The sequence below is a fragment of the Drosophila albomicans genome, chromosome X (genome assembly GCF_009650485.2).
Source record: "Drosophila albomicans strain 15112-1751.03 chromosome X, ASM965048v2, whole genome shotgun sequence".
Lineage (NCBI taxonomy): Eukaryota > Metazoa > Arthropoda > Insecta > Diptera > Drosophilidae > Drosophila > Drosophila albomicans.
In genome coordinates, this window is record NC_047627.2 from 6,972,585 (window position 1) to 7,000,468 (window position 27,884).

A 27,884-nucleotide genomic window follows, 5' to 3' on the forward strand; every position below is an offset into this window, starting at 1 on the left:
CCTGGTAGAAGGCGCGACAATTTGAATTGCTTGATAAAAGTAAGTGTATTTCTTTAAAAAAAAACCAATTCTTATTAAAACGATAGGTTGAATTCATTTGGTAAAAATAAAGTTTAAAAAAAATAGGCGAATTCATTGTATATTTAACTTTAAAGCTGCTTCTGAATGATCCATCGCTCGGCTTTGAGCTCAACAGTTTGAGGTATACTGTTGCTAAATCGATATTTCTCAGGGTCACGCAATTTAAAACTGTAGTCTTCTTGCCCAGCAGCTTGGCTTTCGTCTATACAGTTTGAGGTATATTGTGCTTTACGATATTTACAGGGCTGCATAAAAGCCCATATTTACGTTCGTAGGTTTGCAATCGATTTTTTAAATTTTCGAATTCTAAAAAAATCGTTTATCGTATAACCGTTGCAACAACGGTGAGAATATATTCGGTAAATAAAAAAATAGTGTTTTTCATTTGTTTAATAAGTAAAATCATTTAATCAACATATTATGTATAACTGTATGTAGTTCTCTCCTCGCTCCTATTGCTCTTTCTCCACTTAACATCTAATACATAAATAATTTAAGGTTTACTTAACTATAAATTGTTTCAATTGTAGCCGGTTCGCAGACTTCTTCACACAGAACAAAAAAAAAAAACATTAAAATGCACAAACAAAAAAAAAATAATAAATACTTTTGGATAATTTCAGCATCAAATATCAAATAATTGAATAGAATCGAAATTCAACCTGACAATTGTTGGCCAATTGTTTACATTTGACAAATAAGATAATTTAAGTGAATTTACAAGCACGCGGAAAAAGAAAAATCCGAATGTCATGTTACTAAAGTACAAGACACACAAGAAAAAAGATTGTTAATGCTATATAGTAGATATTTCAGGGACTTGAACAATTTGTTTGGTCAGGCCATGTAAAAAAATCGTCCTTATAGCTAAGAGTTTGTTTTTGTAGTGTAAATATATATATATATGTATAATGCTAACAAAAATACAATAAGAAAGCACTTGAATTTATCTAATGACGACAAAAGGCAACTTGGTGTTCAATTTGATTTCTATTATATTTATTAAATTTAAACGCGACGGCGGCGGTGCAGCATTCAGCTTTTGTAGCATCACCCTGCTCTGCGCTGACAGCAAGCTGCTTGCTTGGATCGAAGATTTTGGCTGACTGCTGTGACACTTAGCCGCTGCAAATGCGAGAAAATAAATTGAAATTATTCAATTGGATTTCAATAAAATAATTAATTTGTGCACGAGAGTATAGAAAATGTATGTTTGTGATGTGCAGGCAACAAGTGATAAGCAATCAATAGGAGCGCAATGTAATTAGTAAGAGGAAACAGTTTAGTCAGTAAAGTAATCTCAGCACCGTAGTGGGAACACATTAGCAACAGACAGAAACACATTCTTACTCTCTCTCTCTTTTGCCAGCGATCTCAGCTGTCGCATGCTGGAGTTGTTGTTGTTGTGGGTGTGTAGTTGTAGTTGTTGTTCTTGCTGCCAGGTACTGATCCTGCGGATGTTCTCTCTCTTTCTCTCTGTCTATCTCTCCGAAGTGTTGTTGTTCTTGGTTTTAGCTGTTCGTGTGTTTGAGTAGTGCATTTGTTTGTTTGTTGTTGTTGTTGTTTTGCTTTGTTTTAGTGTGCGTGCAAAAATACATGCGCAAAATTCACAGCACTTACTTTAAAAAGTCATTCATATTGATGTAATTTTTATAACTAAATTAAAAAGAGAAATACACAAAATATATGTATATATTTGTATAAAATCAATAAAGGCAACAAAAAAGAAATTATAAACACATAAATAATGTTAGACACAATGCAAATTAGTGCGCCATGCATGGAGGGAAAACAAAAGCAAAAACGATAACAGCACACGACAGATGGAATGTGCGAGAGAGAGAGAGACAGAGAGAGGATGCAAAGTAGCAGTACATAGAGCAAGAGTGAGAGTGAGACAGAGATGGAAGGCAAGCATGAAATAATATTGTAAATATGCGAATCTAACCTTTTGGCCGATGTGGTGCGTGAATAGGGATTCTGCAAGATCTTCGGATGTGTTTCCATAACACGCAACAGCAAATTATCAAGATAATCCTCCAATTCCTTAACCCGCTGTCGCATCAACAACGCTTCATTCTCCATTCCGTTAGCAATTAGCATTAGCTCCTATTAAACGTACAGAGCATTAGCATTTAGTTCAAGTGGGAGTGAGACAACACGAGCGACAAAAACTCACCTCTCGCGATTTGCCATCGTATTTTTTGGCCAACTGTGCAGAGATCTCGGAGCGACGTTCCGTAAGCGATTTTTCATGTCCAATAATGATGCGTTCCGTGGATTTGGGACTTGGCGAGTTGCTGTCGGTGTCATTTTGTTTGTCTGCCAACATGAAAACGAAAGAGAGACAATTAGTGATCACTTACAAAACTGGCATAAAAGAGAGTGAGAGCGAGATAGAGACAGTGCAACAGATGAAGTGAGTTTAAATTTGTTCCGTCTGGAACTAGTTTGGTTCACAATTGATTGTCACAATTGGAAAGTTCGCAACATAAATTGCTGGCGGATGCAAAAAAACAGAACAATATACCAAAAAAATATTAAGTAACATAGATGATAGACATAGTGTGAATGAAAGAGAGAGAGAGAGAGATGGTGTATGGTAAAAATATTATTGACGCAGGAATTGGTGAAGACGGCTGATTTGTTTTTGGTTTGGAAAATAGCTTGGTTCGATTGCTTGGTTCGCGTGTTCGTTCGTTCGGTATGTTGTTCGATCCGCCAGCGATTTACAACACTGTGCGCCACACTCGCCGCACTTCCCCATGCCGCACGCTTAAGTTTTGGGAGTTTTTTATAATCGAAGTAGGTAGAAGAGTGGAGGTTTTTGCATTTGTGGATTAGGTTTAAGAGGTTTTTCTTTTGCTGGGTTCGTTTTGCTGCTCAACTCTTTTACATTTTTGTTTGATTTTGTTTGTTTGTGGGTAGAACAGCTCACCTCGCTTATTGGCGTATTTAAATTTGCCCAATCTCTTCTCAAAGCCGCCGCCATTGCTGCTAAACTCTTTGGGAGATTGCTCCGGTGTCAAGTAATTGGGCTCCAACAGCACATCATCGACAGCGGCCACCGTAGGTTCTATAATCCTTTGCTGAGACTGCTGCTGTTGTTGTTGCTGTGGTTGCGGTTGTGGTTGTTGCTCCTCCAGCGATGTGGATCGCTTGCCAAAGCTCAACAGTCGCTGATCCTCCTCACGCCGCTTGGCCTCACGTCGTCGCTGCTCCTCCAGCTCCTGTTGCTGCTGCAACTCCTGTTGCATGGCCGCCTCCTCTTCACGCAAACGCTCCTCATTCAAACGCAACTCGGCCTCCAGTCGAGCATCCTCTTCCGCACGCCGTTGACGAGCTGCCTCCTCCTGAGCGGCAGCCTCCGCCTTGACCAGAGCCGCTGATTCCGTCTTCAGTTTGTTCAGCTGTTCGCTGTTGCTGTTGACACGCGGTTGCGGCTGGGGCGTGGCACGTGGACTGGGCAACGGTTGCGCTGGGGGTTCATCGTCCGCAAAGATGGCGGTGCTGTGGCGTTGCTCGAACTGGGCAAAGCTCGAGTTGAACGAGTCGAAGTTGCGTGTGTCCACATCGGAGGAGAACAGCGAGTTGTTGCGAGTCTTTTCCACAACAACCTTCGGAGGCTCAGCAGCTGCTGCTGCTGCTGCTGTGGTTACTTCGACTTCTTCATCTGCCTCACTGTCCGATGAGGAGGAGGAGCTGCTGCTGGAGGAAGAGGAGCTGGCGTCTTTGGCAGGCAGCTGAGGCGGCGACGCTGGCGGCAACGCTGACGGCTCCTCGCTGGTGGCAGGCAGCGGGACACGCGACTCCCAGCTACGACGCTTGAGGGAATCGCTGCTGCCAATCTCTAGATACTTGTTATTGCCATACAGCTTGGATACCCATTCATCCTGCTGTTGTGTGGCGACTGGCTCTGAAACGGGTCGAGGCGTCACCGAAGGTCTCACCACTTCACCACCTACAACTGCGTCAGGACCACCCTCAACATCACGTTCACGTTCCCGTTCCCGTTCGATAGGCAACTCTTCTTCGGTCAATGTTGTTGTTGTTGGTTGGGTGCGCGGCGGCTTCGAGGGAGCGGGCAGAGTGCGCGCACGAACGCTGAAATCGAGCTCAAGCTGTTCCATCTCCGCCACGATTGGATCCTCATCGAGTGTCTCTTGCAATTGATTGTTGGCCTTACCTCCATTCAGTTTTCCCCCCTTTCCCAGTCCACCGTTGCTCAGCAACGGCGATGGATTGCGTGGCGCAAAGTTTCCGGTCGATGAACCTCCTCCGACCGTGGCATTCGGCACCTGAAGACCCGACCGTTGAATGTTCAGCGAACTGCCCGAGCTCTTGTGCGACAGATTGTCAAAGACAAACTCATCCTCGTCCTCGCTAATGACACCGGGATCCGCTTCGCCAGCCCGCTGTCCGCCTCGCCGGCGACCGCTGCCGCCGCCAATGCCACTGCCCAGACCATTGGAGCTATTGGGTGTACCGATGCTGGCAAAGGAGCCGCTAAACGAGCCGCTGTCATCGCCATCGGCATGCTTCTTCTTGCTGCGTATGTGCAACTTTGAGCTGAGGGAGCCGGCCAGCTTCTTGATGCTCTTGCGCTTCTCGCCCTGGCCAATGGAGAGGAGACTGCCGCCAACCGAGCTGGCCAGCTGGCCAATGGAAGACTTGTGCTTGTCCTTCTTGCTGAGATCGGTCAGTGAACCGGATTTGACAACGAACGCAATGCGCACCTCCAGCTCACCACGCTCCTTGTTCTTCTTCTCCTTGCCGGGTTTGCTCTCCAGCTTAAACCATTTGGCCCGCGGCCTGTCGTACACATCCATATCCTTGAGCGGCAGCGTTGCCTGACCCAGGAACTCATCGATGCCCAGATTGTTGCGATGCAGACACGTCAACGTCAGTTCGGCACGATTTCCCTGATCGGGAATTTTGCTAAGCAAGACGAGAAGGAACAATTGAATCACCAAAGTACAATTTTGGGTTTTAACGCTCTAAACTCACAGTTCGCACTCTTCGTTCCAGTTGACGCTCGTCTCGGCTTTGTCCTTGACCGATGTCTGGTACTTCTCCTTGCCCAGGGCGATTGTGACGAAGCAGTTGTTGGTGCCATTCTTGCCCTTGGTCAGCAGACCTCGTGCACGCTGCACTGTAAGTGGATAAAAAGAAGGTGGCAGAAAGTCAGCTTGATGTTGGTTCAGTTTTGTATAGGGAAATATTAGACAACAACGGAAGAGTACTTAAATGTTAAGGATTATATTGTATTAAAGTATTTTTCATAATTTCCTGACTCACTAGCGATAAACTTATCAAAATAAACTAGGAATTCTTTACCAAAATAATATGAAAATGGTTGAAGAACTAAATTTTTAAATGAATCATTGTTTGGCATACAAACTTAGCCAACATATTGTGAAGTCAGAAAGGAATTAATGAATGTGTTAAGCAAGTTTCAGAAAAGAAGGAGAATGACAGAAAGTGAGCTTGTTGTTGGTTCAGTTTTGTATAGGGAAATATTAGACAACTAAGGAAGACCACTTAAATGCTAATGCTTAAATGTTAAGGATTATATTGTATTAAAGTATTAAACATAATCCTGACTCACTAGCGATAAATTTTTCAAATAAACTAGGAATTCCTTACCAAAAAATATGATAAATAGTTGAAGAACTAATTATTTAAGTGAATCACCGCTTGGTACACAAACTCGGGAAATATATTAAAAAGTTTGTCAGAAATTAAGAAACGCGCAAGTTTCGGAAAAGAAGGAGAAATGACAAAAAGTGAACTTGATGTTGGTTCAGTTTGTTAAGGGAGATATTAGGCAACTCAAACAGAACACTTTAATGCTAAAGATTATTTTCATATTTTTCTGAATCACTGGCGATAAATTTCTCAAAATAAACTTAGAATTCTTTACCAATGTAATATGAAAATAGTTGCAGAACTAATAATTTAAATGAATCATCACTCGACATACAAAATCAGCCAGCATATTGTGAAGTCAGAAAGGAATTAAGGAATGTGTTAACCAAGTTTCAGATCGCTATCTTTTATAGACTTGGAGATCCATGCATTTAAACAGCTGAACCGGCTGTTGAACAGTTTAAACACAACATTAAGTCAGCAGTTCACTCAGTATCGTGTATTTACACATCTAGAAGTGTTTTACAAAGTTCATTTCATGCCAAAAATAGCGCCTAGAAGAGTTCCCGGGGGAATGTCTCAATTTTGATTTGCCCCGACTCCATTTCCGGCAGCTGTGTCAACAACATCGAGGTCTTCGGCGAGTGTGTCGCCAAAAAAGAACTGAAAATTGAATCCAAGCCAGCCAGAAATTCGCATGCATATGGATACTGAGTGAGTGACGAGTGTGACTCAGTTCACAATCGGACGTCGGCGACCCAAAAAGCGAAATCAACAAACACAACCCAACAGCAACAACAACAACAACAGCAACGAACACACAAATTTCGCGTCGCATTCGAGTTTCACTTGAGAGCGCCTCGTGACCTCGACGAATCGGAATCGGAATCCGAATCCAAATCTAAAACCATAACTAGAGCCATAGTCAGAGCATCCGGCTGATATGGAAACCACAAAATAATTTTTGCTTTGGCATTTGCGCGTTGCGCAGAAATTCGCAGCATTGTTCATCATCAGAGAGTCAAGACATTGAGTTGAGTTTGGTTTGTCGGTTCCAGTCCAGTTACATATATGCATAGGAAATTTTTGAACACTTCCCCCATTCTCAGCTTCTCAGCATTCTCTCTCTGATTATGCGATTTACGAATACATTAGGGTTTGCTACTAGTTAAAACAAGCCTTATAGAGTGAGCACCAAATATGAAATCCCGATGAGAAAGCGTCGATAAAGCAGCAACAGCCTGAGAAGAAAGTACTGCAACTATCTTTTGCTATAAAATATATCTCGGATCAGCATTAGAAACTAAGTCTTATGAACCTAAATTACAATTGCTAATCTAATCTGCTAACAATGCATTTTGATTGCGAAAAGTTGTTAAAATCATGTATGTAAATGGGGATTCAAATTAATTAAATGATTTAATTCGAAAACAGCATGAAATAAATTAATGTTAAAAAGCTTGATAAATTAAATAAAATAAGAATAATTTGAAAAAAGGAAAGCTAATAAAACTAAATACCAAAAATCGCATCTTAAAAATATATTCACTAAAGAAAATAACAGATTGTAAATAAAAGAAAAAACTGAAGAAAATTTTAGAAACAGAAATTTAATTATTTTTCCCATGCAAATGAAATTGTATTTCTTCTTTTAACATAAATGTAGTATTATATCATATATTTTTACTAAATAAAATAAAAATATAATAAAAATTAGTTGTTTTTTTTAAATAAACTTAAATTTTGATTAAAACTCCCTGCGAAATCTTTAATATCCATTAAAAATATAATATTAGTTAAAGATTAATTTTATTTCCATTTAAATATTTGAAAAATATTCCCAAATAAAACGATGTTCCTGAATAGAAAGCTTATCGAATTTGAATATCTAACTGGCTGGCTAATTGCGAATATAAAAGTAGTGACTATGAAGATATTTAAGTTTGCATTGTTTTTATCTAATCAATGACTATTGCCTATTGTAACACACACAAACGCAATTACAAATGTGTTTGTCTAGGTGATTAAATACAATTTGCACAAGCTGATTGCCGCAACGCAAATTGCGCAAATTTCAGACTCGTAACAACAACAACAAAAACAATGGTAGATAAAGTGAAAAGTGTTCAATAGAAAAGTAAAGCTTACAATTTTTGTTTGCCAATTTGCTATCCACTCTCTCTCTCTGTCTCTATCGCACTTGCACCCAGACCCAACACTCTCTTTTTGTTTTGCTTTTGCATTTCGAGTGAAAGAAGTGAAGTCGAGTGCAAAAAGTCGCTGCCCATTGGTTTATTGTTGTTGTTGTTGTTGTTGTGGCTGTTGCCCACAGTGGGCGTCTTGACGCCGAATAATTATTATTACATTAACAGTTTTTTCCTTTGCCCGTTTGCCGTTCTGTTTTAGACCCGTATTCATCGCTTGTTGTTGTTATTGTTGCCTTCTTCTTCTTCTTCTTCTTCGGCCACATAACTTAAGCCAATTTGGGAAGTTTTTTTTTTTTGCAACGACATCGCCAGTCACTCAGACCACACATACAAACACCTATATAGAAACATACATACATATGCATGTATTTAGATAATTGAGGTTAAAGACGCCGGTAGACAAACAGACATAGAGCAGCGGGAACGACAACAACAGTTATCGAGGCAATAGATAACTATTAATGGGCTAGAATTTTACCGATGACTATTAATAATAAATAAACCGGTTTGCAGGGTGACCAATTTTGGAGCTGTCGCTTCGCTCGATTGCAATTTCGTGCATCGCCATCGATATCGCAATCGACATCTGTTGTTGGTGTCGATACCGATAACAATAACATCAGAGGCAGATGGCAAAAGCAAATGGCGGCCATTTGCCGCAGCGCCACCAAAATAGAAATGGCAAATGCTAAATGGCAAGAGGCAAACGCCAAAATATGCCAAACAGCGCAGCAACAACAACCACAACAACAGCTAAGAGTGTGCGGAATGACAACTAAGAGTAAACTCAAAACAAGCAAGAGGGAGAGAGTGAGAGCAACAGTTTGTGGGCGGCTGTGATGATGGATTGTCTTGCGTCTCTTGCGTCTCGTCGTGCAATTCAATAATACAATTTCAATTCATTGTTGTTTTGCTTTTGAGTCACGCGTCGTGAAATCGAATGAGATTGTTGATCACTCGCAATTTGATCTTCGATTTTATAGTGGCCCGGGAGTCGGATTAAATATTGGTTGTGCCCAGAGCACTTTTTGCACCTCATTGGGGCAGGGGTGGAGAGGGCGCAACAAAGCTTTCGACACGTAATTGAGAGCTTGTCGAGAGTAAAAACAGAAGCCCAAGCGTACAACAACAAGAGCAAAAGCGCTGCGCTGGCGTCATCAATGAATTGTGGGCAAGCACACCTACATACATACATGCACACACTCTCGCAATACACGCGCACTCCCGCCGAGTGGGTGGAAGAGAGAGAGAGAGTGAGAAACGACAGCAGGTGGATGGATGGATGGGTAGTAAGAAGAGTGCCGTCATTGTCAACCAACAAGCGAATAAACGGAGCTCAATGTTAACAAATACATGGAAAACATATGAAACGAATGCAATGACAAAAACAAATACACGGATGTGTATATAGCGATACTACGTGCACATATTTTTGTAATATTATTGACATTTTAATTAATAATATATGGCAAAACAGTACGAACAACAACTAATTGAGCAGCTTACAATATGACCTACAGATTGTATTTATAGATTAATATAATTTGCATATATGCAGGCATTCATAACCAATGTACTGTACACTAATTATTTCAATTAAAAACATTTTTTATAGCTTAGCGATTAGATTATATAAAACTGAGGTTTATTTATTGCAATTATTATTTATTTATTTATTATATTAAATCTAGTATTAAATACTACATTCAATTTACAGAAAATAGTTCGAATTGAATAAGGTAGAAATTTCATTTATAGGAATTTTTGCAATTTTATTTTATAGTTCCTTCAGTTGCATTCTCAAATCTATTCTTTAATAAACAAAGAGATCAAAGAGCTTTGTGGGGGATGAACAGAAAAGTCGAATAACAAATAATCTAGTTTTAGTTTATACTTTTTAGTTGTTTATCTGATCTATCTTTTAAAGAAATATTATTACATAAAATGTTTGCTAGATTGAAGAATCAACAGAAAAGTGTAATAACGAATTATGCAAAGTGCGAAATAGCTTTGCCAACATCTTTAATGAAGATGCATTTTTTTGTTTCTTGATTAATAGCAGCATTACGTATGCAGTTTTTTAGTTTTGTTTCTGCAAGCCGCAAAAAGCAGGAAAATGTGTGAATTTTATTGAGCAACATGTGCCTATAAGTAACATATTATACAACTTTATAGATAGTATAATGACTACATCAAATTTGATAGCAATTGTTTGGACTGTTATCGAAAAAACAAAAAGAAATTCTTTGCATATCTGTAAAGACAATGAGCATTAGAATTTTGGCTTTTTTTTTGTGTGTTGGGTTCCCAACGCAAGTTGAGTTGGCTTTTGTTTAGTGTCTCAATTATTTTCAAATTCTTTGCATGACCCAAACGACTGCACCTTGTTTGGCATCCCAATTCCATAAGGAGTAATAGCTACAAAAACAACAACAAAAAAAAAAAAGAATAGATAAAACAAACAACAATGCAACTGTTGGCAATTGTCGCATTTGTGTTTGGTCTTTTAACTTTTTCGTTGGCCTCTGCTTCCCAAGCGAGAGGTCAGCATTTGAGGTTAATTAATTTCAATGAAATCATTGTCGTATTGTTGCTGCTTTTGTTGTCGTAGTTGTTGTTGTTGTTGTTTCTCTTGCCGAATCCGAACCTCTGGAAATTTGTTCACTCACTTACTACTACGACTATTATTATTATTATTTTCACGTAAAACACTAACTGAATTTAATTTTCCTTAGATGGCAGCATTACCGATCGTTATGTCGATGATTATCATACATTTTTCATGGAGGTGAGATTGTTCAATTATGCGCCGGTTTGCCTTTTTTTTCGTAGGCGTTTTAAAACGCGCCAGCAATTTGACAAAGAAACACACACAAAAAATAAACGACAAATAAAAGGCAAGCAAGTAAAGTACAGTTGAGTATGCTCGACTTTGAAATATGCTGGAGCAAAATATTTCGATAGATTGCATTTTATTTTGTGTAAGAGTTGCTGGCATTCTATTATGTTTTGTATAAGAGATGTATAACTGTTTTGTTTATATTCTATTTTGATTTGTATAACATATAAATAACAGTTTTGCTTCTATTCTATTATTGTTTGTATAATAGATGTATAACAGTTTTGCTTCCTTTCTATTATGGTTTGTATAGGAGATGTATAACTGTTTTGCTTATATTCTATTATAATGTGTATAACATATGTATAACAGTTTTGCTTTTATTCTTTTATGGTTTATATAAGAGATGTATAACTGTGTTGCTTTCATTCTACTATGATGTGTATAACAGATGTATAACTTTTGCTTCTATTCTAGTATGGTTTGTATAAGAAATGTATAACTGTTTTGCTTATATTTTATTATAATGTGTATAACAGATGTATAACAGTTTTGCTTCTATTCTATTATGGTTTGTATAAGAGATGTATAACTATTTTGCTTCTATTCTAGTAAGAGATGTATAACAGATGTATAACTGTTTTGCTTTTATTCTATTATGGTTTATATAAGAGATGTATAACTGTGTTGCTTTCATTCTATTATAATGTGTATAACTTTTGCCTCTATTCTAGTATGGTTTGTATAAGAGATGTATAACTGTTTTGCTTATATTCTATTATAATTTGTATAAAAGATGTATATCTGTTTTGCCTCTATTCTCATATGGTTTGTATAAGAGATGTACAACTGTTTTGTTTTCATTATATTATGGTTTGTATAACAGTTTTGCTTTTATACTATTATAATTTGTATACGAGATGTATAACTGTTTTTCTTTCATTATATTATGGTTTGTATAACAGTTTTGCTTCTATACTATTATAATTTGTATAAGAAATGTATAACTGTTCTGCTTCTATTCTATTATGATATGTATAACAGATATATAACAGTTTTGCTTCTATTATATTCTTTCTATTATTTGCTTTTATACTATTATAATTTGTATAAGAGATGTATAACTGTTTTGCTAAGGTATTACATTGAATAAAAAGGATTCTTTACCAAAACTGTTCAAATTTTTAGCAAAGTTCCATTGACTTTATAATCAAGCATATCTTTTAAGTAATAGTTAGTTGTGCCACCAACTTATGCTACTCTTTTTATTTACGAGTAGCGGGTATGAACATGAAATAAAAGGAAAAACCAAACTCAACTTGCGACAGTTAAAAGTGGCAGTCGACCGTTAAGAGCCAAGCGACCTTATTTTTTGGCCAAAGACGTTTTTTTTAAATTTGGGGAGCTGCAGCACCTCTCTATCGTTGTCTCTCTCTCTCTCTCTCTCTCTCTGTCTCTCTCGGTCTGTCTCCCTCTGTTGGCAGCAGTAAAAGTCGCCGCATTACAAATGTAAGAAATTCTCAACACGCATTTTGAGTTCGCTGTTCCACTTTCAAACTGCGTGAGCAGCAAAGTTAAAGGCAAATGTTGGGGGCGTGGCAGCTAATGAGAGACAAAGCAACAACAACAACAACAATGATGATGATGATGATGCCGAGGCCAATGCTCCTCGAGCACTCGGCGCATGCTAATGAGGCAAACGCAAAGAAGAGAGAAGCCGAAGCAGCAGCTGCATTTCAAAAAATAAAGATACAAAGCTACACAAATCGTAGACGAGAAACATACACAAGAGATCTGCCAAATTAAAAAAAAAAAGAAACATGGAAACAATTCAAACGTTTTCGCTCCGCTTTTTTTTGAGGGTTTTTTGTTGAGTCTACAGTTTCCATTTCCGTTGGCATTGGCAACTCAGAAACTAACTCGGAATTCTCTGTTTCTGTCTCTGCTCTCCTTATGTAGTATTTGCTAATTGTCACCCTATTGTTTGTGTGTTGGTTGCTGCTTCAATTTGCCAGCGAGCAAATCAGTTAACTGACCAGCAAATTGGTTTTTGAAAACTCACTCAACATAGATGGATTACCCTTCGATGGCTGCGACGACCATGAAACCAATTATAAAGATCACCTTTACTAACAAATTCGATATGTCGCTTGACAATCCCAAAAATATATATATATTAAAATAATAATTGCTTTAACGAATTGTCAAAACTGAATTTTGTGGTCTTTACCATAAGAGAAAAAATGTGCAACATTTTATTGCATTTTTGAATTATGAAAAATTGTGCAAGTTTTTTTTTAAAGATAAGTTAAAACATTTTATTGCATGTTTAAATTATGCAAAATTGTGGGAACTTTCGAAAAGCTCAGTTAAAACATTTTATTGCACTTTCAAATTATTCAAAATTCTGGAATGTTTTCTAAAGGTAAAAGTTAAAAGGTATATTTTTAAAGGTTTTTATAAAGTGTAAAATATTTTCCTTTAAAAATGAATTCAAAATACCTAAAATTACTTGCTGTCTTTGTAAAATTTTTAATAATTTATTTAGATTTATTTTTATTATTATAATAATTACTATCGTGAAGTTAAAAAAATAATCGTTTTCCAATGTCTATAAAAATGATTAAACATGTTCTTCATAAAAAAAAATTAATTAAAAAAACTAGAAAAAACTGGGCGGTATTATATATTGATATTATATATATATAATTTTTGGTATATTTTAAGATTAATACCGCGCTGTTGTTTCTCAATAGAATATATTGTTATGTAAATTAATATAAAACCGCAAAAATACTATACCTAAGGTCATATTTGGTATATCGATTAAGTACTATACTCCAAATATACCACATAGGTCAAAATATACTAGATTTTCAATCAAAGCAGCCAAAACTCGTAGAAAGTTGTAAGTTTTATCCCATACAAAAGTATTTCTTAAATAATTTGTACAATTTGTATCCGATGGGAATCTGTTTCTCTATAATAATAAATACTATACTCATTATTGTAGTAGGTAGAGGTATAATAATCTTTTTAAAATTTCTTTAAAATTTAATAAACAATTTCTTCGGAAACAAAAATTCGAACTTTTTGGAATTTTAATTTTGTATATTTTGTATAAAAAATGTTTAAATGACTTTATAATTAAATAAAATTTTTTTATCAAAAAGAAAACCCACATAAAAATTATTTTTTCAAATTTTTAATTAGAATTGAAACTAACGAATAATTCTTTCTTGTATATTAAAATGGATTTCAGAGAATTTTAATTGTAATAACAATTATTTACAATATATTCTCTGGGAAACTTGTGAAATTCTAAGAGTTTAATGTTAGTTTAAACAGTTTTTAAATTTAAAATTTCTAGGAATATTCTCTGGGAATCTTGTGAAATTCAAAATGTTTAATGATAGTTTGAACTCTTGACCAAACCGGGAATTTCCAAGTCAATTTTTAAGCTTGGTATGTAAATGATGTTTGGTTCAGTTCTGTTCTTCGAGTGTTTCTCTTTGATGACGATGATGATGTCGATGCTTGATGCTGGTTTTATGTAATTCGCTGTGAATGCGTAAACAACACGAGCAGCCGAGTTGAAAACCCGTTAAGAGTACAGCAGCATTTGATAATAAACAGCAACAACAACAATTAGCCGCAATATCATAAACTACACCAACAATTGCAAAGATCGTGCGAAAATGCTGATTTATTGCTCCCCAGCGTGGAAAAGCCACTCGAAGCCAAAACGAACGCAACTCTCTGCTCGGCCTTTTAATAAACATTTTTTCTTATTTTTTTTTTTTTTAATGGGCATTGCTGCATTTCGTTTTGTTGCTTTTGCTGTTGCTGCAGTTATTATTATGCATTATTTTGTTGCATGCGCCGCGCGCGCGGAAAATGCAAAAAATTCAAAATAGTTTTTGTTTTATTTTTGCACAAAACGAAAGGGGGCAATTAAATGATGGGTTGTTGTTACTGTTGTTGTTGCTTCAATTGTTGGACACGTAGAGACAATTTAAGCATTGCATGTTCATCGACTCAATGCGAAAGGTCAAAAGAATCTTTCTTTCACAGTGCAGCAAGCAAAGGGGATTGACAGCCAAGAAGTAGAAGTAGAAGCAAAAGCAGAAGCAGAAGCTAAAGCAGTCAAGAAGTTGGCAGTTGGCGGCAAAACGTTAACTGGAAATCAATTGGTGCGACAGGAGGCGGGGTTGAGATCCGATTTCAGACCTGTTTCACTCGCTGCACTTCTGTTATTCTGTTCGCCTGCCTGCCTGGAATAGTCGCTAACTGGGTCGGGGCAATGAATCGTAACTGTTTCGCATAAGTGCATCCACATCCACATCCACAACAACCAACTATGTTAGCTCCATGCTATATATGTATATACACTAAACTTCTTCCAATCAGGTCGATCGAACCATAAACTAAATGTACTCATACACATATTTATTTGTTACCTGTCCCTGCGTCAATCTCAGAAATTGTGTCGACTTCTGCTTCTGCTGCTTATCAGCAAATAAATTCTTTGCCCTCTTATCTAACTAGACATTTCAAATTACATTAACTATCTTATCTGCGCTCTGTAAAATTTATACAAAAGCCTCACAACAATCATTTAAATCTGAACAAAAAAGTTTCAACTAAAAGTGACATTATAATTTCTTTCAAGTATATATGTAATAATATATTTTGTAAATTTATCAACAATAATTATTAATTTATATTTGAAGGTGGATGCATTTGTGATTTAATAAATACACATTATTCTATATATATATATTAATAATATTTTTAAAACTGTAACTTATCAACTTTATATTTAAAGTAAAATTAAAATGACTATATACATAAATATTCGTATATGACACCTATTAACTTTTAAAAACTGTAATATATTTTCTATAATACTGATATAGTTTCAGCAGTTCCTGCTTAACACTTATTAAAAATAAAATAAAAAACCTCACTCTCAATAAACTTGATTTATTTTTTAACTTCAATTGATACTGAAATAAAAATACATAATATTCCTGCAAAACTGTATATTTGTATTTAATAAATTATCTATTAAATTACGCTCTGATATTCAACTCAACTAATATACCCAATAAAATACTACAAAATACTAAAACTAAAAATAAAATGCAATTAAAACGAAAAATAATATTCCTGCAAAGCTATTTTATTTTATCTAACAAAATTCGGCTCTGATCTTCAACTCAATTTGGCATAACTGATCAACAACTAAGATACTACAAAAATACTAAAACTAAAAATACCAAAATAATCCTATACATAATATTCTTGAAAAACAATATTTTTTTCTGATGAAATATCTGTTCAATTCCGCTCTGATCTTAACTTAACTTCATTTGGTATATCTGATCAACAAATAAAATACTAAAACTAAAAATACCGAAACAATCTAAGCTCCACACAATACATAAAATTTCTGCAAAACTATATTATATATTTATCTAGCAAAATATCTATTAAATTCTGAGATTAAACATAATCTGGTCAGCATCTAAAAATTTGAAAATATTCTTTGAAAAATACTAAAACTAAAAATACCAAAACAATCTAAGCTCCACACAATGCATAATATTTCTGCAAAACTATATTATACCAATTATATATATATATGTATATATATTTATTTATCTAGCAAAATATCTATTAAATTCTGAGATTAAACTTAATCTGGTCAGCAACTAAAATTCTGAAAATATTCTTTAAAAAATACTAAAACTAAAAATTCCGAAACAATCTTTGGTCCACACATAGTTCAAAGATTTGTGCTAAGCAAAATATGAAAGTTATACGATTGAAGTACAGCAAAGTTAAACTAAAGTTTTCGAATCTACATGAGACACTTTCGAGTACACATTCTCCACTCTCCACACTCTCTCCTCTCTTTCTCCGTGCAGAATGACGCACTCTGTGAGTCATAATTATGATACCTTTTCATTACTGTGGTTGTTGTTGTTGTTGTTGTCAAACTGGTTGAGGAAGCTTGCTTTCATCATAAACAATGTGGTAATTGATTTAGAGTGAATTTTTTTAGCAGGTGAGTTCATTGATTAACGCAAAAATGTTATCATTTTGTAATACAGATAAAGGAAAAAACATTCTTTCATCTGTCTGCCAGTGTGTATGTGAATGATATAATGTAGTTAATGCAATTAAGGTGAGTTTGAAAATTAAAATCGTATGTGATTAAATTCTTTATATATTGTTTTTTTTATTTTTTTCGTTTTAGGGATTGGCCGCCGTGGTTGTAGTTGTTGGTTGTTGGCTGTTGATTCATGGTGGTTGCTTAGTCAAATATGTTTGTTTGTTTGCTTGATTGGTTAGTTTGATGGGTTTTCGTGGTCTGCTTCAAAAGGTAGCGAGCGCATTGCGCAATGCCAATTGTTATTGTTGCTGTAACTCCGTAGACGTCGAAACGACTTGGCCTCCAAGAATTTATGGCTAAAAATAACGCAAGCAATTAGACAGCACACAGCACCAAGTTCTCCTCAAAACAGCAGCCACAGCAGACAGAGGGAAACTTCAAAAAACAGACGACGACGATGGCGTATTACGATGTACATCCATAAATGGTGATTGCAGCGGGAATTGGAGAATATATACATACATATACATATATGTATGTAAGCGTAAGAAGATGTGGGCAACAGAGAGGGTGACCACAACGACGAGGGAGTGTCACGCACTCTGGGAGTGGCCTCATTACTTAGGCTAAATGCCAAATAAACCGACCGAATGCCGAATGCGTGCAAACAGCCCAATAGAGAGAAGAGAAGTGAAAATGTGAAAATAAAATGAGGAACTACGCCTAACTAAACAAAGTAAGGACGCGTCAAATGTAAAGGCAAAAAAAAAAGCAAAAGGTGCCACTAAAATGCTAATATTTATATTACACGCCCTACAAAATTGGGATGATGATTGGATGTTCCTGCTAATCAGAACAGCAACTAAAGCTAAAGCATTGTAATGTTTGTTGGTGCAGAACTTCACGATAATAAACAAATAATTGCAAAAGCTCTAATTATTATCATTTTCATAAAAGTTAGGCTCCATTTTTTGTTATAATAAAAGCAAAAATCCATAAAAGTTAAGTGTAGATTTTACGACAAACACTTTCGTTAATTAAGAAATGTTGGAAATATGGCAAAATATTTGCATTATTTAGTTTCGTCAATTGTATAATAATATATAATATGATTTATAAAAAAAGAAAATAATTCGAGTTCCCTTATTCTTAAATAAACTTAAATAAAATCTGTAAGGCATCAAATTCTGTTTTACATTATTTACTAATTAAATAATTCTTATTTGATTTACTTGATTAAAAAAACCCCAAAGAAATAATAAAAAATCAAATTTCTAAACTATTAAATTAAATTCTGCAATATTTAGTAATTAAATAATTTTATTTTTTTTATTTTATTCACTTATTCAAAAAAAAAAAAACTTGAATAGGGAAAAATCAAATCTCTCAACTATTAAACTAAATTTCACATTAACTATTTTTAGTGCTATTTGTTTTGTGATTATTCGTGGTTTGTAATTACTTTAGGCTATTTATAATATAGCTAATCTTGGAGGAATACACACGCCAAGTTGACTCTTGATAATTTTGTTCCGCGTCAACTTTTGCACGCAAATATTAGCTGGTGTTTGAGATACTTCATATCTTGATCAAATATTATATACAGTCGTATTCACAATTTGATAACAACATAGTGTATTCAAAAGTATTCAATGCAAAGATTTTGGAGTGCATCAAGTTTATTCACTTGGGAAACGAACTCATTACTCATTGTAAATAGAGCAAATATAAGTATCGCAAAAGTAGTGAAGAAGAAGAACAGAGAACAACTCAATTGAAAATTGAAAAGTTGAGCAATTTCCCTCATTAACCAACGAGCGAGAGCGCAAAGCACTTAAGTTTTCAACAAAATTGTTTTGGGGATTCAAAAGAACGTGTTGAGAAACAGGTGTTTATGTGTGTGTGAATAAGAGAGCGAACGATCAAGTGTGTGTGAGTGTGTGTGTGAGTAAGGAGTGTGCGGGTGTTTGAGGAGTGCGCTCATCTCAAGAGTAAATATTGAAACAAGGCGATGACAAATAAAAGAGATACAAACACAAATGCTTCTATTATTTTATGTTTAGTCACTTGTTCAGTTTGGCAAGTGGCACATGTCTCTGCCTGGCTAAGTGTGTGCGAGTATGTGTGTCTGTGTGTGTGTCTCTGCATACGTTTATCAATCAAGAATGCAAACAATGCCAAGACGCAGACACTGAGACAGCCGCCAGTCGACGGATTTGTTTATTAATTGACGTCAACGTATCTTAATGGCCATCGCAAAAAGTATACAATGACTTTATCATTTCGTTTGCTACACACAACTTATTCTAATTCTTCTTTGTTATTAAAGTACCAAATACTTAACATGCAAAACACTTGGCAAAGAACAAAAGAGTATTCGAGCGCCGCTTAATTGTTTCTCTTGTTTTCTTACAATTTATTTGGAGCTGTGCAAATACACACACACACACACACACAGCTGCAAATCTCGCTCTCTCTCAGTCTCTCTTTGATAGCAGCGGAGTTGAGTAACTGTCCAAGTTCAAGGTGGAAAGACAGACTACGCTAAAGGACAAACAATGACAAAAAGCAAAGTACCAATCAAAGCAAGCTTCAACTCACTCACACACACACACACACACGTGTATAGAGTTGTCATCTCTCGGCGCTTATCTATTAGTGTGCGTGTGTGCGTGTGTTTTTATCTTTGCTTGTGAGCAATAATTATTTGTGAGTCATTTACCTATTCATCGCTATATATCTAAGTATGTAAATTTGCATTCAACCATACAAAAACTGATGTGCATTTTTACAATTGTTGTGCACATGGTCATTAAAATTATACTACAAGAGAGAGAGAGAAAGAGAGCAAGCGAGCGGGAGAAAAAGTGTATAATCTGTGCAGGTTTTGCGGTGATTTTGTCACGATTCCAAACACTGAAATTAAGCGCTGATTTCTCACTGACATTCAACCAAACGAAGCAAAAAACATAAACATGCCCAACACAAAAAACAAAAACCCACAAAAATATATGTGTGGAAATACAAGTACAAACACACGCATACTCAAAAGAATGCGACAAACGCAAAACGAAAAAGAAGCAAACAGAAACAGGTAAAGTATGCATAGAGAGATATTCGCAACAAGCGAATAGAAGAAATCAATCAAACAAAAGAAGAGAATGGCAGAGTGTGCTTATGTGTGTGTAAGCTTAATTTGTTGTTATTGTTGTTGCAGTTTGAAGTCACGCGCGATGAGTAAGCGACGCCTTTGCCAAAAAAAATACCAATACAATACTATCGCAAGAGCTACAGCAAAACGAAAAATATTAAAGTTAATCTTATCAGTGCAAATCACTGATACGAGGCAACATACAAAGCAAAAAATACAAAAAAGAGAAAACCGGGAAAACTTGCAGCAACCGCAGCAACAGAAGCAGCGACGTCGCAGTCGCAGTCGCTGTCGAATGTCAAAAGACGTCCGCATCAACGTCAACGACTGCGTCACAAAACAACACAGAAAAGTGAAATTTGAAAACAAGATGTGTTAAAGAGAGAGGGGATAATACAATGCTTTTCACCTTACACACACTCTCGCAACAAACAAAATCTTTGTCTCACACACACACACACAGTAAGATGTGTTGTTGTTCTTATTGCTGGCCAAGCGTAACAAGGCAGGCGTCCACAATAACAACAACAATAAAGCAAAGTATTAGGCGCAATTCGAAATTCGAACAATATTAATAATAACGTGTGTGTTATCCAATTGGCTGTGGGTTTTAACTGCACACACACACAACTTCAATTAAACAAGTTTAATTTTAATGCGATATTCCAAGTGTCGCTCCCCACTTACAAATACATGCAAACATACACATACTTGTGCATGCTATTTATGCAATGGCATTTAATATAGGGGTGGGGGACAAGCAACTGTGGAGTGAGAGTGTGAGAAGCACCTGTTTTTTTTTTTTTTTGGTTTTTGTAGTTTTTTGCACTTACCAGTTACACTGCAATGTGTGGGACTCCACATAGTGTTTTGTGGTTTGTTTGCTTTTATTAATAGCACCCTTTTACTTCAAATTGGTAGTGAAATAGACTTTCGTGTTATGTTGTTGTTATTGTTGGTTTTTGGCTTGTATAGAAAGTTGAAGGATCTTCTTCTATGCAACAAAAAGGAGGCGAGGGGACGCTGTTTATTATCAATTACACTTGCGCGCATTCAAAATTGCAATTAAAAAACACTTGCAACGCAAACAACGAACTGTATATAAAAAACATGCACACACCGTTCGACGCGTCGCGTATTTTTTTAGTTGTGTAAAACTATGAACAAAAAAAAAGAATGTTGGGAACGTACAGGCGGCTTAAACGCGTTGCGCACTGCAGCTCTGTCGTATGTGATGTCTGAAACAAAACTGACTGGCAAACCACACTTCGTGTGAATGCATTGTAATATACTGTAAAATATAGCAGAAATATACCAAAATGTAACGCCATCTGGTTACACTTTTGTGTATTTTTCGAAAAAGTCGCAAATTTTGTTTTTACAATATAGATATTTCTTTTAAATTATAAGATACACACACTGCATTGACAATTTTATTGAATTTTTTAATAATTTTGAAATAGTATATATTACAAATATACTACCAAACACAAATTATAATGCTGCTGCGCAATTGCCGCCCATTCTCAACACTATTTTAAAAATACTAGTTACGGTCAACTATCGAACAAAGCACAATGCTCTTTCGCTATTACCTACCTACTCAACACTCAATACAAAAATACTCACTATCGAGCTGCTATCGATAAAAGTACTTTGCAACACTTGTGCCGCAGCTGGCAGACAACAAAATCGAGCAAGCAACAAGGCAGGCATCATTTTTGAAATACAGTAAAAAACGTTTGCTTGAGTGTAGCACTAGAAGTTTGTGTTGTTTTGTGTGAGCTTCCGCAGATATAGTAAAATTAACTAGCGCAATCAAAATGGAACCCATGGCACTTGGTAGTCCCATCAGCAGTCCGGGCAGCAGCAATCAAAGTCAATATTTGCCGCCATTTCTCATGGGCGATCCACAAGCAATGACGCCTCACAACAACACGCTGTCGCCTAAGATGGGCGGAGGACGCTACAACGTTAGCTTCGGTAAGCAGCATTCGAAAGGAGTCACATATAGTCTATATATATATCGTGTACATTCACAGCATCGCCCAGTAACGCAAACACGCCACAAGAATTGGGCTATAACAATAATCCGCATCAATTGAATCGCTCCACACTCGGGACACGCACTCTTTTCACGGGTGGCGCCGCTGGCCTTAACATGAGTGGCGCTGGCGGCGGCGGTGGCGGCAACACAGCTAGCCATCAAGCTGGTCCACCTACCCAAGGACTCTTTGATTCGCTGCGTAATGAACAAAACTTGGGCTCAACACCGCAACGTACGCACCTGAACCTGTTGCAGACATCGCATCTGAACAGCTCCAACTACAGCCTCAACCAGAGCTGTCATCCGCCCACAGCACAGTTGAATGACTCGTATGCGCCCAATGCCATTAATGCCTCCATGCGTGCTCTCTGCTCGCCGCTCAGCAGCGTTTCACCACTGACATCGCCGACGTCCCACCACGCTCGTGCCATCGACTTTTGGGTTACCATCTTTGGCTTCTCGCCGGGCGCCAGTTCAATGATACTGCAGCATTTCACCATGTGCGGCACCATTGTGGATGTGGTGCATGCGCCGCAGAGTGGTAACTGGATGCATGTTCGCTTTGCATCGCGCATCGAGAGCGACAAGGCACTCAACTACAATCTACGCATCATTGCCAACAATGTGATGGTGGGCGTCACTCGCTGCACCGACGAGTCGGTACTAGACAAGGAGAACAATCAGCTGAAGTCGCCGGGGCTGAAGGAACCAACGTTGCCGCGTCCAAAGGTTCGTCCACTGGCTCAGCAAGCGTACAATCAGGCGCAGCTGGAGAACGAGGTATCGCCCAAGAGCAGCGTGCCGCAAAAGAGTTCTGGGCTGGTGAACAAGGCGATGGATATGTTGTTTGGCTGGTGAGAGGAAGAGGATGGCAGAGTATCGAGGACGGGAATGTGAATTGCGACGGGAACACAGAACACTGCCCTTTTTTTTTTGTTTGTTTCCGCCTCAAATTGCAAACAAGTTCGATCCTAATGCGTACATTTAATAATAATAATCGTAATAATAATAATCATATATATATGTGTGTTTTGTATAATAGAAATAGAAATTGGTATTTAATCGCTTCTTGACGCCCGCCCTATTGCCCGCCCCTTTCTCCTTCTCTATCTCGCTCTCGAGTATACATTCCTTTTGTTTCGTTGCATTTATTTGGGCTCCACTTGCGCCGTCTCCAGATTCTTCATGCTGGGATAGCTGATTGATCGCTTGTCGAGCTTCGACTGTGCCCACAATATCAATTTGAGTAGAAACATCATTTTGGGCGTCGAATCCTCACTGTGCTCGCATCGCAATATCGCCGCATTCAACTCACTGGCAATCTTCTGTCGATAGGATTGCTCCAGCAGGTCGGCAAACGGACTTTCCTGCGGCTTCTCGAACGCCAATAGTGCCAGCGTGCGTTCCAATTCGAAGCGAATCTCCTCGCCCGATTCGGATAGCTTGGATTGGGCAAAGGCGAGCGCCTCCTCCACTTTGCCGGCGCGTATCAATTCAATCAATTGCAATTGCTGCAGGTGAAAGAACAAATATAGTTCGCTGCCCAGCAGATCGGGGTGCAGTTGATTCACTAGATGCGTGGCCTCCTCAATGCGGCCGGCTTGCACCGCTTCGCGTATAAGGATGCGATCATCGAGGCTGTTCAGCTCAACGCTGGGCTCCAATTCGGCTTCATGTTGAAATTTTTCCGCCGCCTCCTTGAATCCTTCTACGCAGTAGAGAGAGCGAGGGAGAGAGAGAGGATGTTTATATTAACAATGGCAAAGAGCGAGCAAAAAGTAGAGAGAAAGAGAGAGTGAGAGCACTCACCTGTCACCAGATAATTCATGATCAAACGATTCATGTCCGCTTGCTTGAAGGGGAACTGCTCCAAGCGCTGCAGCCATTCTTCTTTTGTGATGGCCTCACTTTTCTCATTGTAGCTCATTTTCTTATTTTTGCGTATTTTGCCAATTTTGAGGCCGTTATTTGTCACCTTTGCGAGCGCGTAATGAAAGACACTTCCCTTTTTTGTTTCTTCGTTGGCTCCTTTCCTGCTTTTACTGCTGATAATTTATTTGCGTTTTGTTTTCTTTCTCTCAGCTTGCAGTACACTTTTTTTTATGCTGGTGCAGTGTTGTCGGAACGCGAACAAAGCGTATTGTGTACAGTGTGACCGTCACTTTATGCACTTGCACATATATCGAATGTATTGATGTTATTTGTATCGATATGCTTTTGGCCGCTTTTTATTCAAATTGCTTCGAATATTTATTTTTATTATTATTAGTATTTTCCCTACATATTTTTCTTTTAATTACATGAATGTGTTATTTATATAAAATGTCGACTTCTCATATATTCTAAAAAAAAATAAACCACAAATCGGTGGATTGCTTTATTATTTTAATATTTAATAATAAATAAATGTACTAGTACGAATATTTAACAATGTATTAAGTATTGTTCTAAAATAGAGCTTTCATTAAAAAACACCTGTGTAAGGATATGACCGTATGCAAAATTTCTAGACTCAAAAAATCCTTACCTGGTTACACTTCAGTTGCATTTCGAGAAAACTTGCAAAGCGCGGGTGAGAAGTGTAGTGTCGTTTTAATGAGCTTATTAATTCTGTTTTTATAAATATTAAAACACCTTTACAATATAATGTTCTCACCATTCGAGTGTTATATTGTCAATGTTTTTAATTTCGTAAAAACAAAGTGCATTTTGCATAAACGAACGATATAATATTAATAACCGAGTAACGGCAGTTTTCCCATACGAAAGAAGGTGAAGCAAAGAATGGTGAGTTAGCGCAGTTGGAAGCTCGAAAAGTACCGAAAAGCATGGCTGGTACTTTTGGTATAAAACTCGTTCGGTACATTAGACATTGAAAAGTACCATTGTGATTTTGGGTACTTTTCAGTATTTCTATTTTCAATACTCTCCGGCTACTAACAAATAATTATTTTGAATCAAAAATTTGTTGTTCTGTGGGTAATTTTAAATTGTATTTATTATTATTTAAAATACATAATATATGTACTCTATATATACGATTAATTAATTAGCAGTTAGCAAGTTTACATGAAAGTAGCATTAGAAGCAGCTCTTGTCTCGCATGCGACAAATGCAATTGAAACTATTCTGCATATTTATTAATGATTGCAAATACATAATATATGTATTCATCAAACGATGTAAGCTATTCATTAATGATTTACTGAATAATATTTAAGCGGGGGGAATTCTCCAAAACGTTGTTGTTGCTCATCCATCAAATGTCGCTGGTCGCATTGGGCATCAGTTCTTTCGATTGCCGCGACGCCGCATCGACGCTGTGCACTTGGGGCAATACCATTTGCCCTTGGGCGGCTGTGTGATGCCCACGCACTGATAATGGAACCATTCGTAGGGACAGGCATCGTTGTCGCAGGCAACCATGTCGCCATAGGACACCTGATTGCAGGTGCAATAGCGCGGTTCATTCGGATCATATGACCATTCGCCCTCGTTCGTTTGCTCCACTACCAAACCGCTCTCGCTGATCGTGAGATTGGCACCCGGTGCCAAGCCCGCGTTGGGCAATCCTCCCAGGCCCGATGTGCCTGCCACGCTGTTCACTGTGGGCAAATTGCCAACGGGCGCAGCAGCTGCAACATTGGCTGCCACAGCAGCCGATACATGATTGCCGCCTGCGTTGGTCAATTGATTACCTGTTGCATTCAGTGCGAGTCCATGACCAGTGAGATTAGCGTGTTGTAAAGCCGCGGCAGCTGTCGATGAGGATGAGGCGGCGGCAGCAGCTGCTGCGGCGGCTGCCGAGGACAACATGTCCACAGAGTCGACGCTCATCGAGGACGATGAGGAGGCAATGGAATTTCCCGACGAAGAGCCGCCCAGCGATTGCACCGCGATTCCTCCTGGCATCGAAATGCTGCTGTTCAGTTTTCTGTAAAACGGAAAAAACATTAGTTAAATAACAGGAAACAGTTAACAAAAAAGTAGGGATAAACTCACTTCTTGTGCTTCTTCTCCTGATGGTGTTGATGATGTTGGTGATGATGATGATGCTGGTGCTGTTGATGTTGCTGCTGTTGTTGATGCTGCTGCTGTTGTTGCTGCTGGTGGTGATGATGCTGCTGCTGCTGCTGCGAATGTGCATTATTGCCCAGCGTCCCAGTCGCTGGCTGCATGCTGCTATTGTGCGCCGCCGCCGCGGACCAAAACTCTGGGTTATTTGCCACCGTAGTGCCATGAATCGCCTCATAGCTTGCCTTCAGGCTCGCGGTGCGTCTGCCTTGCGGCATTTGTTGGGTGGCCACAATCGCTTGGCTTGCCGCCGCTGCAATGGCACTCGAGGCAGCTGCCCCGCCGCCCAACTGTTGTAGATTATAGCTGACCATGTTACTGCCCGGAACAGCAGCGCCACCAGCACCTGTGACGCCGCCAACATTGCTATTATTGCCCACCGCAACCCCAGCAGCAGCTGCTGCAGCGGCGGCGGCAGCGGCCGCAACATTGTTGGCATTGTTACCCAGCACATTGTGTGCGCCGAGCTGCGTGGGCAACTGCTGTTGGCGCACAACGTTGCCAACAGCGGCAACAGCTGCCGAGACGGCGGCAGCATTGTTGCCACCGCTACCGACAACAGGCAAGCTGACATGTGTGGCCAGATTGCCACCGCCGCTGTTGTTGGTGCTGCTGTTTACATGATTGCCCATAACGGGATTAAGCAGGTTGCTGTTGTTGCTTGCATTGTTGGCGGCAACGGGCAGCGAGTGATTGAGATTCGCACGCTTCTCTTGCACGGGCACCGTGCAAATGGTTTCGCGACGTTTCTCCAGCTTGCGATGTCGTTGATGGTGACCATGGTGATGGCCACCTGAGCTGCTGTTGCTAGACATGCTATTGAGTCCGGCATTATTCACGAGCAAGCTGTTGTTGCCACTGTTGTTGTTGCTGTTGGGGCCGCCGCTATTATTGTTGCTGCTGTTGTTGCCAGCACTGTTGATGAGACCAGCGGAATTGTTGTTGACAGCCAAGCAGCTGTTGTTGGTGTTGTAATAACGATTCTCCTTCTGATTCATACTCAGCAACAATGCTGTGGCCGCTGTCGAATTGTTGCCATCGAGCTCAAGGGAACGCTTCTCGAGAATTTCAGTGATGCCATTGTTGTCTGCCTCTAGTTCGCACTTGAACTTAAAGAGTTCGCTATCCAAGCGACGCAGGTAGCGTTCGACTAGTTCGTGGATTTGTGTGGCAATTGCCACCTTCTCGTCGGCGTCCTCCATTACTTTAAAGTATTCGCCGCGCAAACCGTGAAACTCGGTGTCCATCGATTCGTGTTGGAGTTCGCCGCGTTTGCATTGCTGAAAGAACAAACGCGACTTTTTGTCCAACGAGTCCATGTTGTCTAGAATACACATAAATTAATACAGCACAAACTGTACACAGTAAATTCTATTAATTACTTTGGACCGCTAAATCCAATTCACGCATTTCTGTGAAACGGTCGCGCAGCTCCTGTGGCAGATGCTCAATCACTGTAATGAAAACAAAACGCACACAGTGTTTAATTATTACTGTCAATTGTTTATTTTTCTTAGACATTGCACTTACTCTCCAAATAATCCTCGAGATACAACATGTTTGTTTGCTTGCTTTTTATTTACTAATTTTTGTTTTGTATAAATTTGTTATAAATGCTGACAGATGAAAAGCAGTGTGACCGCACGTGGAATTGACAATAAATACCATGCACATGCGTACAATGGGTATGGTCACCCTGAAGACGAAAATCGATA

At 38.2% G+C, this 27,884-nt stretch overlaps 4 protein-coding genes across 8 annotated transcripts; 1 reads left to right on the forward strand and 3 right to left on the reverse strand.

Moving 5' to 3' along the window:
• Positions 1-489: 489 nt before the first annotated feature.
• LOC117565880 (rab11 family-interacting protein 1) lies at positions 490-21,291 on the reverse strand. 5 transcript variants are annotated; one of them, XR_007955706.1, is made up of 7 exons: positions 20,882-21,291; positions 5,089-5,233; positions 3,020-5,019; positions 2,261-2,403; positions 2,030-2,190; positions 1,432-1,737; positions 490-1,206 (listed from the first exon to the last, which is right to left on the reverse strand). XR_007955706.1 is itself a non-coding variant. In XM_034245224.2 (7 exons), the coding sequence occupies exons 1-7, from the start codon at positions 20,910-20,912 to the stop codon at positions 1,200-1,202; spliced, it is 2,523 nt and encodes an 840-aa protein (XP_034101115.1). In that variant the 5' UTR covers positions 20,913-21,291; the 3' UTR covers positions 490-1,199. The 5 variants fall into 5 exon arrangements, 3 of the variants coding, with proteins under 3 accessions (XP_034101115.1, XP_034101122.1, XP_034101130.1); XM_034245224.2 differs by having other exon boundaries at positions 1,702-1,737; XR_007955707.1 differs by having other exon boundaries at positions 492-1,206; positions 4,268-5,019.
• A 432-nt stretch (positions 21,292-21,723) lies between these two features.
• LOC117575996 (nucleoporin Nup35) lies at positions 21,724-23,112 on the forward strand. Its single transcript, XM_034260499.2, has 2 exons — positions 21,724-22,031; positions 22,091-23,112. The coding sequence occupies exons 1-2, from the start codon at positions 21,872-21,874 to the stop codon at positions 22,951-22,953; spliced, it is 1,023 nt and encodes a 340-aa protein (XP_034116390.1). The 5' UTR covers positions 21,724-21,871; the 3' UTR covers positions 22,954-23,112.
• A 34-nt stretch (positions 23,113-23,146) lies between these two features.
• Positions 23,147-24,233, reverse strand: LOC117576004 (glucose-induced degradation protein 8-B homolog). The gene is made up of 2 exons (XM_034260511.2): positions 23,905-24,233; positions 23,147-23,803 (listed from the first exon to the last, which is right to left on the reverse strand). The coding sequence occupies exons 1-2, from the start codon at positions 24,020-24,022 to the stop codon at positions 23,244-23,246; spliced, it is 678 nt and encodes a 225-aa protein (XP_034116402.1). The 5' UTR covers positions 24,023-24,233; the 3' UTR covers positions 23,147-23,243.
• An 842-nt stretch (positions 24,234-25,075) lies between these two features.
• On the reverse strand, positions 25,076-27,812 carry LOC117570007 (inhibitor of growth protein 3). The gene is made up of 4 exons (XM_034251419.2): positions 27,700-27,812; positions 27,552-27,623; positions 26,098-27,493; positions 25,076-26,029 (listed from the first exon to the last, which is right to left on the reverse strand). The coding sequence occupies exons 1-4, from the start codon at positions 27,725-27,727 to the stop codon at positions 25,381-25,383; spliced, it is 2,145 nt and encodes a 714-aa protein (XP_034107310.1). The 5' UTR covers positions 27,728-27,812; the 3' UTR covers positions 25,076-25,380.
• Between the last annotated feature and the right edge of the window lie 72 nt (positions 27,813-27,884).

Coding starts and splice junctions, on each gene's coding strand:
- LOC117565880 (XM_034245224.2), bottom strand. CDS start 20,912: ATGTGGAGTCCCACACATTGCAGTGTAACTG. Junction 2,404..3,019: donor TAAATACGCCAATAAGCGAG/GTGAGCTGTTCT, acceptor TCATGTTGGCAG/ACAAACAAAATGACACCGAC. Junction 1,738..2,029: donor CGCACCACATCGGCCAAAAG/GTTAGATTCGCA, acceptor TTTTTAATTTAG/TTATAAAAATTACATCAATA.
- LOC117575996 (XM_034260499.2), top strand. CDS start 21,872: ATGGAACCCATGGCACTTGGTAGTCCCATCAGCAGTCCGGGCAGCAGC. Junction 22,032..22,090: donor ACGCTACAACGTTAGCTTCG/GTAAGCAGCATT, acceptor GTACATTCACAG/CATCGCCCAGTAACGCAAAC.
- LOC117576004 (XM_034260511.2), bottom strand. CDS start 24,022: ATGAGCTACAATGAGAAAAGTGAGGCCATCACAAAAGAAGAATGGCTG. Junction 23,804..23,904: donor CATGAATTATCTGGTGACAG/GTGAGTGCTCTC, acceptor TCTACTGCGTAG/AAGGATTCAAGGAGGCGGCG.
- LOC117570007 (XM_034251419.2), bottom strand. CDS start 27,727: ATGTTGTATCTCGAGGATTATTTGGAGA. Junction 27,624..27,699: donor TCTCGAGGATTATTTGGAGA/GTAAGTGCAATG, acceptor TTTTCATTACAG/TGATTGAGCATCTGCCACAG. Junction 26,030..26,097: donor CAGGAGAAGAAGCACAAGAA/GTGAGTTTATCC, acceptor TCCGTTTTACAG/AAAACTGAACAGCAGCATTT.